General features: G+C 38.9%; 2 protein-coding genes across 6 annotated transcripts in view; one reads left to right on the top strand and one right to left on the bottom strand.

Annotated features, from left to right (window-relative positions):
- Positions 1 to 1,322: 1,322 nt before the first annotated feature.
- On the bottom strand, positions 1,323 to 3,724 carry LOC101745289 (uncharacterized). 2 transcript variants are annotated; one of them, XM_004928605.5, is made up of 3 exons: positions 3,566 to 3,724; positions 3,153 to 3,268; positions 1,323 to 3,037 (listed from the first exon to the last, which is right to left on the bottom strand). In XM_004928605.5, the coding sequence occupies exons 2-3, from the start codon at positions 3,240 to 3,242 to the stop codon at positions 2,042 to 2,044; spliced, it is 1,086 nt and encodes a 361-aa protein (XP_004928662.2). In that variant the 5' UTR covers positions 3,243 to 3,268; positions 3,566 to 3,724; the 3' UTR covers positions 1,323 to 2,041. The 2 variants fall into 2 exon arrangements, with proteins under 2 accessions (XP_004928662.2, XP_004928661.2); XM_004928604.5 differs by having other exon boundaries at positions 3,422 to 3,645.
- The window catches only part of LOC101742505 (uncharacterized), a 28,338-nt gene continuing 18,256 nt past the window's right edge, over positions 3,559 to 13,640 (top strand). For 2 of the 4 annotated variants that reach the window (XM_062672392.1, XM_021349629.3), the window contains exons 1-4: positions 3,559 to 3,863; positions 9,511 to 9,758; positions 10,553 to 10,699; positions 12,238 to 12,319. In XM_062672392.1, the coding sequence (XP_062528376.1) occupies positions 9,577 to 9,758; positions 10,553 to 10,699; positions 12,238 to 12,319 (411 nt within the window). In that variant the 5' untranslated portion in view covers positions 3,559 to 3,863; positions 9,511 to 9,576. Of the gene's footprint in view, positions 3,864 to 5,083; positions 5,180 to 5,205; positions 6,160 to 9,510; positions 9,759 to 10,552; positions 10,700 to 12,237; positions 12,320 to 13,640 lie in introns of those variants that run through there. The other 2 variants (XM_062672394.1, XM_062672393.1) reach the window with 2 other exon arrangements.

Here is a 13,640-nt window from a genome sequence, read left to right on the forward strand (position 1 = left end):
AGAGAGAGAGAGAGAGAGAGAGAGAGACAGAGAAGTCAATATATCCTAATACACGTCTCACTCAGTCTCATGCGCGTGGATAATGCCCTCGCGCTCTTACCCACAGAGGTGCTAAAATTGAATTTAGAGGATGATTGGCCCCTTGGATCGGGCTGTTTTTTTTGTAAGAGTTTTTATGATAGTTGTCTGGTGGACATATATAAAAATGGAGCATCAGAATTTACGTGAAGTTACGTAATTATTTTGAAGCTTTAAAGCGTCTGCAAAGCAATTCGGCCGACGGAAAGTGTCTGGGAGTATTGGCAACTTATTTTTAAGAATATTGTCGAAAATATACGTAAAAATCAGCTTTGAGAATTTACGTGAAGTACGTAATGTTTTTATGTACCTTGAGTACCAGATACCTGAAAATTGGACGTCTACGCAAGCTAGCAGGTAAGCGTGCGCTCTTAGTACATACTAAAACTATGCAATCGGCCACATTTCGTTCGTCAGAAAATACGTGACGTCTGGTGGCCTGGCCCTGGGATCTTAGACTAACATGGGACCCTCGTCACGTCTTGTGGCTCCTCGTTCGCTCTAGAAAGAGTGTCGATTTTTGCGCTCGAGTTAAAGGGCAGTCTCGCGGTGAAAACGAGAGTGCGCCTGTACACAATCGTTCGCTCAATGGTCCGCCAACTGCGTCAGGTTCTTCTAGGTCCATCGCAACAGGCATCCGAAGTTCAATTGATACGAGTATGTACATGGTGTGGTCTCGTGTCGAGCTTCTACGCGACGAGAGGCACACGAGACAACGAGACGAGAGGCACACGAGACAACGAGACGAGAGGCACACGAGACAACGAGACGAGAGGCACACGAGACAACGAGACGAGAGGCACACGAGACAACGAGACGAGAGGCACAAGAGACAACGAGACGAGAGGCACACGAGACAACGAGACGAGAGGCACACGAGACAACGAGATGAGAGGCAAACGAGACGAGTGTATAGCCGGTATTAGCAGCAGTTAAATTAAGCAATTAGGACATAGACCTCATGTCTCGAAGTGATTGTCTGCATTCGCAATGTTAGTGGTTCTAGTAACTAATTTACACTATAATGGGAGTGAGCTCGTTCACCAGTCTATGATAAAAAAGTTTATTTCCTTTTGTTTATAATTTATAAAACTTATGAAAATATTGGGCTCTCTCACATGTACAGTGTTGATTCATCAATGATGTAGGTACTCAGCTGTTTACATAATAATATTATTATACTCTATGAAGTTTGTACCTATTTTCTTTTTTTTTCTTAATCACTAAACCAAAACAAAGGACTGTTATAGTTATGTATAATTTATTTATGTATTAACAATTATATAAAATATTAAATTAAAGTATGTTAGAAAAACAATAGAATGAGTTGCCAATACTGGCTCAATAGTACTTTTCGTCACTTTATAATCTCCCTAGCATGTACAATACAAAAATAATAATTAGCTTGTTCAATGTAATAATTTAATACAGAATTTTTGTGTACCCTGATACACCGCATATGGCTCAGGAATGAATTATTATTTTCCAAATATCTGATTCATAAAACATATGCTTCAATGGATAGGAACTGAGATTGAATTTAGGGGTTTCAATCCTAATTCCTAATGCTAAATTTAGTATTTATAATACATATTATTATTATATTAACTTAGTTCTTTGTACTATAAGCTTGGCATTTTCTTTAGTATTCATGATTCAAGTTTCAAATACAGTTATTATAGACATGAATGTCTATGTTTTGATTTCACTGTACTATTTTATCTAAAAATATTTACACACACGTAAAAAAATAGCAATATCTTGAGGTATGGCAGTTTGTATAACTTGGGTGTTCATATTCACAAATAAAGTGATTCCACCACAGACTGAAACACATTTTAGTTCAAGAAGCATGGATTATAGTATAAAAATAGTTGAAATTTTCAATAATCTGTAGAATTTGACTTGTTTGCAATCTAATATTTATGAAGTAATTTTATCCTATTCTTTAATAGTGTTGGTACTATGTGTTGGAAAATTGATAGAGAGCTTTAACCACTTCTGCATTGTTTAATTCTTTCCAGCTTTTAGTCTTCAATACTTGTGGATTATTCTTAATAAATTTGAAAACAGTTTGCTTCAGGTCCATCAAATTGTGATTCATGGCTATCTTGACCATATCCACTGCATTGTTTACATCTATAACTCTTACTAGAAGTAATTGAATCAGTGTGTCCAGAGACTTTATTTGATATTTATCATATATTTCCAGTAATTTCTGACCTAATTCTGCCATTGAAAAGCCTTTTAGCTCTTTAAGGGTTCCAGTGTATATAAATTCAAGTAAAATTTCAATTTCCTCATTGTCAGTATCCAAATTGATACAATTTGATTTAGAATCTCGTGCTTTTGCTCTGAGTACTGGGCTCTGGGCAGCTAATATTAATTTGTGAACTGGATATTCCTTACCACTTTTAGATATTAGAACATAATCAGGTTTTTCTTGCTTTGAAATTGAAGTTACTATATCAAAGTCAAATCTGATTGATCTCTCAATTTGCTCATTTAGTGCTATGCTTTGATCAATCTTGATACACAAAGGAATGAGCAATGTACTATTTCTTAAGTTTTTTAAGTCTTGGAGAGTAAAAGCATAAGTTTTGATGTAATATTTTTCATCTTTCAATGTACTCTTGTAATAATACCAGGACAAATTATTTTGAAGAGTTGTCTCTTTGTATTGGCTTTGTTTATTGTGCGACATTTCACTCGAGTTTGGTACTCCGAGGGCAAAAGTCCCGCTTTGTCTATGACACACAAACAAATTCAACAAGTAAACATGTTTAGGACACATAGTTGTGGTGTAGTAAAACCAAAATTCTGGCTTATCTTTTCTGTATGCACCCCCTATGTCATAGTTATTTTCATTGTTAAGTTTAAGGTCCGCATCCATAATGCAAAGGTGTGTGGCTTCCGTAGATTGACATCTGAACATAGTAGATATGTAAGCATTCTCTGGCTGGAAAAATAGGCTAATTTAATACTACAATAGTTTGTGTTAGATTAGTTTGTTATTGATGGTATGTGAAATTTTTAAATTACTTTTTTTTCAAAAGTATTAGATAGTTGTTTACCTTATTTTCGGCTTCGAAGTCTTCTTCGATACTTTCCTCTATATCGTCCAACATATGAGACGCATCTATATCGTCAAACAGCAAAGCCATCGCTTGTTATTTACTTTTTATTGATTCTGTGCATCAAAATTATTAATGAAATACTTATACAGTATAATTTAAACTTAAAGATATATAATGGCGCGTGTAGTATGTGTAAATTTTAACTATTTGACGGCCCTTTTTCTATAAACGACCAAAACGTCATTTTATGAATCATGTTGACTAACCTTAATAATCTTTAAAAATTCTGTAGTCAAAAATAAAATAAAACAAAACAATTTTTTTACTTCAAATTAATCAAACACAAAACTCTCTTAAAATAATAACAAATGTTTTAGACATATTGTAATGGGAATAAATTATGTACATACTTATGTACCTACCCAAATAATCAGAAATTAACGAATAACTATGTATCACAGACTATATAAAGGTATGAATCAGCCGATTCAGCCGAAACTTACGATTAAGGCTAAGTTCATATGACAGCGTCGTACCGCGCGTCACCGCGCGGTCGAAGCGTTCACATGTCAGAATATGTACGCGCGACAGTCTGACATCGACATTGGAAAATAGAACTTGGAAGAGGCAATGTGATTATGGATTTTATACCGAAAACTGAGACGTCGGAGAAGCGAACAAAGACGATACTGGGTGCATCTATTTTAAGTGAGATTTTCATTTTTTGTAACTTTATATCCCAACCTGAGACAACACGAAGAATTTTTTGTTAACTACTTTAGGATGCCAGTTGCATCTTTTGATATTCTAAATGCTTGCGTTGCAAACTGAACAGGTCAAAACAGTTATGTAGGACTAGTACCGTGCGTGGTACAAGAACTGGCGCGCGGGTCGTAGCGCACCGCGCGTTATCGCGCGTTTATATGAACTTAGCCTAAAAAAGAGCTAATAGGTTACGTGACTTATCTACATAAACATAGTATCTATATTAATATGTGGTCTGTGAAAAAAAATCCATTGATGTTGTTTGTTTTGTATAATTTGGCAAATTGGGTAGGTAAATAAAACCAAGCAGCCAATCCTTTTAATTTAAGTGTATAATCTATGAATACAACTGTAGCTTATAATTTAATTGAAACTCGTAAAGGCTTCGCCTGAGAAACTAATTTTTTACATAAAGTATTGAATTTTCTAATATTTATTATAGTATTATAGTTAGCAAATTCCGTAAGTACTTAATCTCAATCTTTAATATATCATCGCAGCAAAAACATGATCTTTTATTTAATTCTAGCTGACCTGGCAGATTTCTTGTGCCTCAATCGATAAATAAAAGACCTAAATTTTTGTATAAAATAAATTTAAATCAAACTAAAGGAATCCGTCCGACGGGGGACACATCAAAGAAAAAACAAAATTGTTATTTTTATTCAATTCCGAGAATTTTCATATTTATCTACCTTTTAAATCTTTTCTGGATTTCCACAAATTATTCAAGACCAAAATTAGCCAAACGGTCTAGCCGTTCTCGAGTTTTAGTGAGACTAACAAACAGCAATTAATTTTTATATATATAGATTACTGTAACGAAGCTAAAATGTTTTTGACGACATTTTTGTTTATTAAAAAAAAATCCCCAAGTTAAGAGCTTATTTTCAGAGATAAAAAATGTTTGTATCGATGGATACGATTCGGTGTAGCAATGTAGCGACGCTGCCAGCTTTTCCTTCTTCTCCTTCTACTCCTTTGAAGTCTTACTGCCACGCTATCAATTTTTCTTTTTGGTACCTAATAGTACCTAATAATAATCACTGCTACACACTAGTATACTGGATGGCGGTTCTTTCTGAAAAAATCGATTTTTAAATCGATTAGAATCGTAACCTAATGAAGCGATTCACAAAAAAGATTGATTTCTACACATCATTATTTTTTCAAGTTTGCATTTACAAATTATATATAAATCGGTTTTATTAAAAACAAGAAAGATTTCATTATAAACGATCTTTTGTCAGTAAAATCAGGTAATTCGATAATAATAAGTGTTTTTAGTGCTATCTCAGGTATAAAAGAAAACATTTACTTTCTAAAACATTAAAAAGTTAAGAAAATAGATGATGTTGCTTATAGTTCTAAATATTTAATATCTAAGCTTTTTAAAAACGACAGCCTATCAAGTCTACCAGGATCCAGGCGGTTCCGCTCATTACTTGTTATGTTGCCGACAATTGAAAAAAGGCGCTCAAAAAGAACAGATGCTTTCGTGATAATCTCATACTACATCATGTCTATTGAGTGAACGTGGTGATAATTACAGTTTTTTTGCTAGTAAAGCTTAGCATCATACTTCAGGTGCACAACTGCCTGTTATAAACAGTGTTAAATTTCTTAGTTTAAGCCTTGACTTTCTAGAACAAGTGTATTAGTTGTAAAGAGTTGCATTTTCACTAGTAACTAAATAAAATCACGGGTTACTATTATTTTGTGAAAACTGTGATTTAATGTCTAAAATTAAAAGTATTTGTTTCATTTATTGCTCCATAACAGAGTAATTATAAATAATTGAACGGTTTATACTAAAAGAGATTTTTTTTTTCGTACCTAAGCTGAGAGCCTTGAGATGCTATATCAGCGTAGCCTTAACTAGTAGGTGAGCTCACGGGGCTCAAACCTGATGACGTTGCTAACACGAACCCGTTTTGTTTTTTCGGGCCGGGGGCCGAACCTCCTACGATGTCCCCGCGCCTAGGGGGCGCGTGGGGTATGTGGGACTTAACAATCTGCAAGGTGTTGTGAGCAGAACACGGGCCCAAGGAATTTTAGGGCCCACCCACTAAACGACTCCCCTGCACTCTTCGCCCAAGCGTCCGATCCCCTCCGAGGTCAGAACCCGGATGAGGTAGGGGGGTTACCGCGGTCAACACTACAACCAGACAGCGCGGCTCACCCCAAGGACGCCCAGCGGTCGGAGCCTTCGAGACGAAACGAAGGCTCGAATTCAAGGGTAAAATATCGATTAAGTAGTAAAAATCGTTTTAAAAATCAAGCTTTTTGGACCGAAAAATCGGTTCTTCAATTAATCGATCTTAGATCGCCATCCCTATCTAGTACACTGTAGTCGGCTAATATCTCCACTTGGTGGTGAGAACTGAGCTTATATAATAACTAAACCTAATACGTAGTAACTAATTTATTAATCTGTGATCTAAGTGCAGATTTCCGGTCTTGTTTCTTTACTTCTTCAGTAATTAATAAAAACTTCTACATTAGTAATGTTACTAAATAACGGTACCCGTGACCATATTATTTTGTTAAAACAATGTGATTATTAGTTGCTCTCCCCCCTCCCCCCTTTCTATCTCCCCCCTCTGCCCCCTCTCTCAAATTTTTTTTATTTTTTATTGCTTACATGGATGGATGAGCTCACAGCCCACCTGGTGTTAAGTGGTTACTGGAGCCCATAGAAATCTACAACGTAAATGCACCACCCACCTTGAGATATTATAAGCTCTAAGGTCTCAAGTATAGTTACAACGGCTGCCCTACCCTTCAAACCGAAACGCATAGTGCTTCACGGCAGAAATAGCCAGGGTGGTGGAATCTACCCGTGCGGACTCACAAGAGGTCCTACCACCAGTAGAAAATTATTATTATAATAAAAAAATAAAAAATTATTAAAAATATATAAAAATACTACTATATAAAATTATTACTATAGTAAATAAAAATTTATATACAAAAGTACTAGAGTGGAGACCTCGTACCGGACGTCGTAATGTGGGCAGACTACCAATGAGTCGGACCGACGACCTGGTCAAAATAGCTGGTAGGGCCTGAATGCGAAAGGTAAGAGACCGAAAGAAATGGGTGCACATGAAGAGATCTACGCTCAGCATTGGGTGGACACGGGTTGAAGAAGTGATAGCTTGTTTAATTATTTTAAGTAATATGATTTCTGGAGAATTGACATTTTTTTTGTTTATCCCTTAAATCTTAATTCGTGTTCTTCATCGTTCCCTCACTGCTGAGGATCGCGACCAGATGTGACATTCCTACATAGTGTTCGGTCATGGGTGGCATGGACCGCATGATTTAAACTACTATCAGCCGCTTTCTTAACCAGATCCGACCATCTGGATGGTGTTTCTGAATCTTAATACATAATCTTTATTGTAGTTCACATTAACGATCGTTACGTTATTATTATTATTATTATTTTATAAAGAAATAGCTCCAACGTCTTAGGCATTGACAGTTTATACAAAAATGATAGGTGGTTAGAAAAAAAATTAATCTAAATACATAAATAAATTTGATCAGTTTTTCCATACGCGAATTTGTGGTTTTAAGAAACACACACACACACTACTGACTACTTTAAGTGGAGCACTAAACCTTGAGCTTGTTGACAACTTTATTTACCTAGGCTTCAACATTAACAATACCGGATCCAGCGAACGAACAGCGAACCCACTTGAGGGACATTGCAAGAAGTAGATTCCTGTCAAAACATGATGGTCACGACCCTCAGCAGTGAGGAAACGACGCGAGGAGGAACTACTTTAAAGATAAATATAATTATTAGATAAAAATTTACATAAAATATTTACATGTTTAGACTAATATGCTAAAGTTAATAGAACATTAATATTAATAGGATGGGGGATGTCTTTTGAAAGGATATTATAAAGAGGGGACACGGTATTGGGGCAGTCGAAGAAAATGTACTGCAGGGTACCCTCATCTAATTCCCACTCACAAAGAGAATGGTCTCGGACTGTAATTTAGGCAAGAAAAACTGGGGAGCGATCATGGCCAAGTTTTATACGGATAATAGTGTAGACAATTTTTTTAGGGAGATGGCAGTGCGAGGAAAACCAGCGTTTATAGAGAAGGATCGGTTGCAAGTTACCATAATGCTTACCCACTGACTGACGACAAAATCTGCTAGTTTTCATTCCAAGATCGAAGCCTATCAGGTTTTGCGAAGGAATGTAAATCTCGAGGAAAAAAATTATTATACTTGTTACAGCCCATGACAACAGCCTCCTTGGCACAGGAGTCAGCAAACTCATTTCCACTAATTCCGCCATGACTCGGGATTCAGATGAGATCATCACGTTTTTGCTTTGAGATAGAAGGAGAAACCAACATACATACTTCGCACTTGTAATACTGCGTTATAATTATAATTACGCCATCAGTTACATACTATTGATTTCGCTTGCATTTATTAAATTATGACAAAATGCAAGACTTAAGAAGGTTTTTATTTTTTGTCGCCTACACCTGAAAACGGTCATAAACAGTTATCACCATCGGCGTTCAAATACTTTGCTACTAGGGGCCAGTTGTGGCAACTAGTGACGACTTCGCTACGGGTTCACAAATTCAGAAATCGAGATATATATCTGTCAGTAATCAGTGAAAGAGAGATTATGCACGGCGCATGCGCCACCCGGGATCTGCTCCGGAACTGCCTGGTACCACCCCCTTGATAATAGTGTCGGAGCACAGTCGATACTCGTGTTAAAAATACGCGACATCTAGAATACCAATTGCAGATTTAGTTGTTTAAATGATTTCATTTAATAATGTAAAAGTCCCGGAATCGGTTTGAAATTCTTGTAAATGTTAGGTATATCATTTAACTCAATGTTTTGTTTGAATATAGTTGGGTTTCACATTCAATGAATAAACTTATTTTCGCTAGAGCTAGAATAATCAATACGGGGATCATAAATGTGAATATGAAAGTATGGACCTTCTGATCTTCTTTGGATGAGGTTTAAAAGGATACGGTAGATAATTACTTGGCTGTGAGACTCTGGTATGAGTAATACGTTTGTCTGCGCAGGAGGTCAATAAAGAAACCAAGCGACCACATGAACTCACAACGAACTCTCAACGAACATAACTCGTATAGAGTGATGCGACGACATATTCGTGTTCAAATTTTCATTATTAATTTAGTTATAAAGTAAAGTAAAAGTAACATTATGTAATAAAACGGTCTTATTTTGCCCCAAGCCAGCATCTTTCATGACTTCGGTTTTGACGGACGAAAGTGAAGCAATGTTAATGGGATTACGATCTCTTACCTCAAGGTGGGTGGCGGCATTCTATGGCCACTTGTAGTTACTGAGCTGAAGGCTTACATTCACTCCTGTCCATACAGATAAATGATCAAAACTGAAATTGTTCACCGTTTTTTAGGGTAAATCAGGAAGAAAATAGGGTCGAATATAATTTGGAAATCCAGAAAATTTTTTGAACTTCTTAATTGTCGCATAAAATCTCTTTATCGATATCGACTAACAAAGTTAAACAATGAGATCTCCTTACTCCATTGCAGCCTTTTCAAGGTCGCATCTCAGTCGGCTGCAAGCAGCCCCCGCAGTCGCACGATGCGACACGTACAATGACGACACGCGGCCGGGACGACACTGTCGAGTTGTTGCCGCTCAAATCCGCTCTGGTCAACAACAATTACAAGGAAGATGATGTATACTACGCTCCCAATCAGGCCGTAGTTGACAATCCATCGAGCGGCAGCTCCTACGAGTACACGTTCCTGTCAAAACGAACGCCTGCTTCTAAACGGTATGTTCTTTTCTTTTGTTTTTGTTTTAAAGACCATGCAGAAGAAAGACCCGAAGATATTACGGGAAGTTGCTATCATTTAATTCTAGACTGATACTGATTGACACTAATATAAATTTTAGAGATAGTTTATCAACTTTTTTAGTCATGAAGATGGGCAGGTGGTCATGTAGAAACCAATACTCGAATGACACACAATCACACCAACTTATCAAACTGAGATCGTGGTCTCCTTTGCATTGGATAACAGTTATCATACGACGTTCAACGGAATTTTGAATACACTGCAGTATGATCTCGAACAATGCTAAAGACGTTTAAGCCTCATTTTAAAAATATAATGTTAGCTCAACGTGTAGGCTGTTTAATTATAAATTACGCTTGTTTAAACTTTATGTTTTATACAAATAAGCACATTTTTATTTTTGTTGCATAAAATGAAACGGTTAGCGTGGTATGGACATGTAATGCGTAGACAGGAGTTGCATGTGACTAGGAGATGTATGGGAATGGTAGTGCAAGGTAGATGGGGAAGAAGTCGACCAAAGAAGACGTGAATGTGTGAATGATGATATGAGAGAGGAGTGGGTGTGAAGATGACGGCTGATCGAAGAGAAGGGAATAGAAAAATTCGCTGTGCCGACTCCACCTATGGGGTAAGCTGGAGACAAAGAAGAGAAGAGAATAAAACCAATAGCATCATCTGAGATAAGACTTGAAAAGTACCTACTGACTTTGAAATAAGAGCCAAAACCTATATAAGGAACGTGGAATTGAATCGTGGCTATGTGCAGATTATTGTCGTCCCGAAGCACGCAGCCGTCGCCGAGCCCACTGGTGACGCTGTGCGGGGCGCCGCCCCCGTCCAGGAAGCGAGAGGAGCTGGCTGCTCTTGCTAACCTGAGAAAGAAAGTAGCGCCAGCATTGCTCAAGTCCGACAGGTATTATAATGTGGTGCTAACAACGATACAAACATAGGCATTTCGAAACCTTGGTATTATAGATTCTTTGATAGAGCGATCTTCAAAAATTTTCGTGAATAATCGCTTCTGTTATGATTTATTTAGAAATTCCGAAAAATACCGTACAATAATTAATGTCGAGCATAACTGATGATGGCTAGGTGGTACGATGACCTCCGAACGGTGGCCGGCAAGAAGTGGATTAGGAGAGCCGTAAACCGGGCTCAGTGGTGTGGATTGGGAGAGGCCTATGTCCAGCAGTAGACGACTGTGGGCTGTTGATGATGATGATGATGACTGATAAAAAGGCAGTAAATAGCTTATGATATATATTTATTTATATAAGGTCTAGTATATTATTTGTATTAACAATCCTCGGTATTCGTCGTTGATGACAACGAATCCACATGTCCTGGTGAAACTGGAAAGGCCTCCGGGCCACCAGTAAACCTTTAATCATAAAAAAACCACAATGAATTCTCTGTCAGCAAGAATGTTTCACCGAACCGTCAAAGTGTAGCCGTGATGTAGCTCGCATACCAGTTGCATCTTAAAAAATATAATTTACCTTTGCACCAAATATTTAAACCAGAATAAAAAAGGAAGTGTAGGAATACATTATTTTGCCCTCATGTTTCAAGATCGATTTTGGAATTAACGATGTGATTGATGCTTATGCCATTTTGACCCATATATTACAATCATCACATCACAACTCGCGTTGAGCAATTACTTAACTATAGTTACCAATTTGTAGTTCCGAAATGGCCCCGGAAATAAAGAAAAGCTCGGCTGTATGTAGTAAATTCCTGCAATTGAATAAGAATGGAGCCCTTGTTTCGATTTCGGGCCTTGAACCTAGATTGAAATGTTGCGGCATTGTATCTAAAAGGTCGCGGCACGCGCGCCGTTTTGCGAAAGGGTGAAATTCGCATTTTTAACACGCCTCCTGTAGACCTTTTTGTGATTACGTAATAGCAGAACTTAGGCAAATTAATTTCAGCCACATAAATTTGTTGTCATCATAAAAAAGGCTTAATGCATTAATCTAAGACATTAATTATTTGTTGTCAGTGACAGAAGCAAAGGCAAGAGACTAAACTGATTCTGATAGGTCTCTTGTCCTAGTCCTGGTAAAGTTCTAGTTAGATTTTTTGTATAACCGTATCAGGAAACATTGCATGCCTTCCACGAAATATCCTCGTTTTTATTCCATAATCTGGATACGTTCAGGATGAAGGATATTATGAATAAAGGAATTGCGCTATGACATGTCCTTCTTCAAACGAGGCTTGTGGAGAGTATTAAGCGGTAGGCAGCGGCTTGGCTCTGCCCTTGGCATTGCTGAAGTCCATGGGCGACGGTAACCACTCACCATCAGGTGGGCCGTATGCTCGGCTGCCTACAAGGGCAATAAAAAAAAAAAATTTTTTTTATGAATTATTGCCTATTCGCTTCCTGTATTGAAGCATTCAGTAAATTGTTGTTTTTTTTTTTAATGACTATGTAATTTCCAGAAACTGCAAGAACAACAATAACAATCAGAAAGCAGAGGCGACAGTAGTGCAACTCGACAACAGACCTAAATTACTGCAAAGGGTAAGTGAAAGTAGCAGCCTTTTTTTATACCTGAACTGAGGGCCTTGAGAGGCTTTTTCAGCGCGTAACCTTAACTAGTTGGTGAGCTCACGGGGCTCAAACCGGAGTGATGCTAACACTGGCCCTAGCAAGAGCATTGTTTCGCAGAATCTACCACTGGATCGGAAACGCGACCCACTGAGAAGATCCGGCGAAAAACTCAGTGGGCTAGCTGCCTAGTATCTCTTTTGTGGCCCTTACTATTTTCGAATCCGCAATTGGTATGAAGGTATATCGTATAGGTATAAAGCTATTCCACCCTTTAAATTTTACCATAAGTCTCGCTACAGAAACAGACATGATGATGGTACTCACTCAAGCAAGCTCACCATACGCACTTCCATCAAAGGTAATGTTTGAAAATTAATTATTGCTTAGGAGCGTGAACGATTTCACAGCCCACCTGGTGTTAAGTGGTTACTGGAGCCCATGGACATCTACAACGTTAGTGCGCCACCCACCTGAGATATAAGTTCTATTAGGATCTCAGTATAGTTACAACGGCTGCTCCACCCTTTAAACCGAAATGCATTACTGCTTCACGGCAGAAATAGGCAGGGCGGTGGTACGTATCCGTGCGAACTCACAAGACGTCCTACCACCAGTAAAACCACCAGTTTTTGTTGTCCCTTTGGATTTTTTCGGAGTGGAAGTCGTTCGTTCTCCCGTTTTAAATACACTAAGCTTTCCTGCGCCGTGCTCGAGTCGTGGTCGAGGCGATTGGCCAACCCCACGTGGGGGCTACGGACCGTCGAGGCGGTTTACCCGGTCTTTGATGACTGGGTGAATCGTGGCGAGGGACGTCTCACCTTTCGTCTGGTGCAGGTGCTGACCGGGCACGGATGCTTCGGGAAGTACCTGCGCCGGATAGGGGCTGAGCCGACGACGAGGTGTCACCATTGTGGACACGACCTGGACACGGCGGAGCATACGCTCGCTGTCTGCCCCGCTTGGGAGGTGCAGCGCCGTGTCCTGGTCGCAAAGATAGGACCTGACTTGTCGCTGCCTGGCGTCGTGGCGTCGATGCTTGGCAGCGATGAGTCATGGAAGGCTATGCTCGACTTCTGCGAGTGCACCATCTCGCAGAAGGAGGCGGCGGGGCGAGTGAGGGAAAGCTCTCCTCACTACGCAGAAACCCGCCGCCGCCGAGCAGGGGGTCGGGACCGGGGTCGTATCCGTGACCTGGCCCCCTAAGAGCTAGGGGTCCCACCCGTTTTGTGCGGGGAGGGACCCAGACGAGGGGTGGCGTGCTCTGCACGCTCACCCGCAATAGGAAGCCGGG

Source organism: Bombyx mori, chromosome 15, assembly GCF_030269925.1.
Source record: "Bombyx mori chromosome 15, ASM3026992v2".
NCBI classification, from domain to species: Eukaryota; Metazoa; Arthropoda; class Insecta; order Lepidoptera; family Bombycidae; genus Bombyx; species Bombyx mori.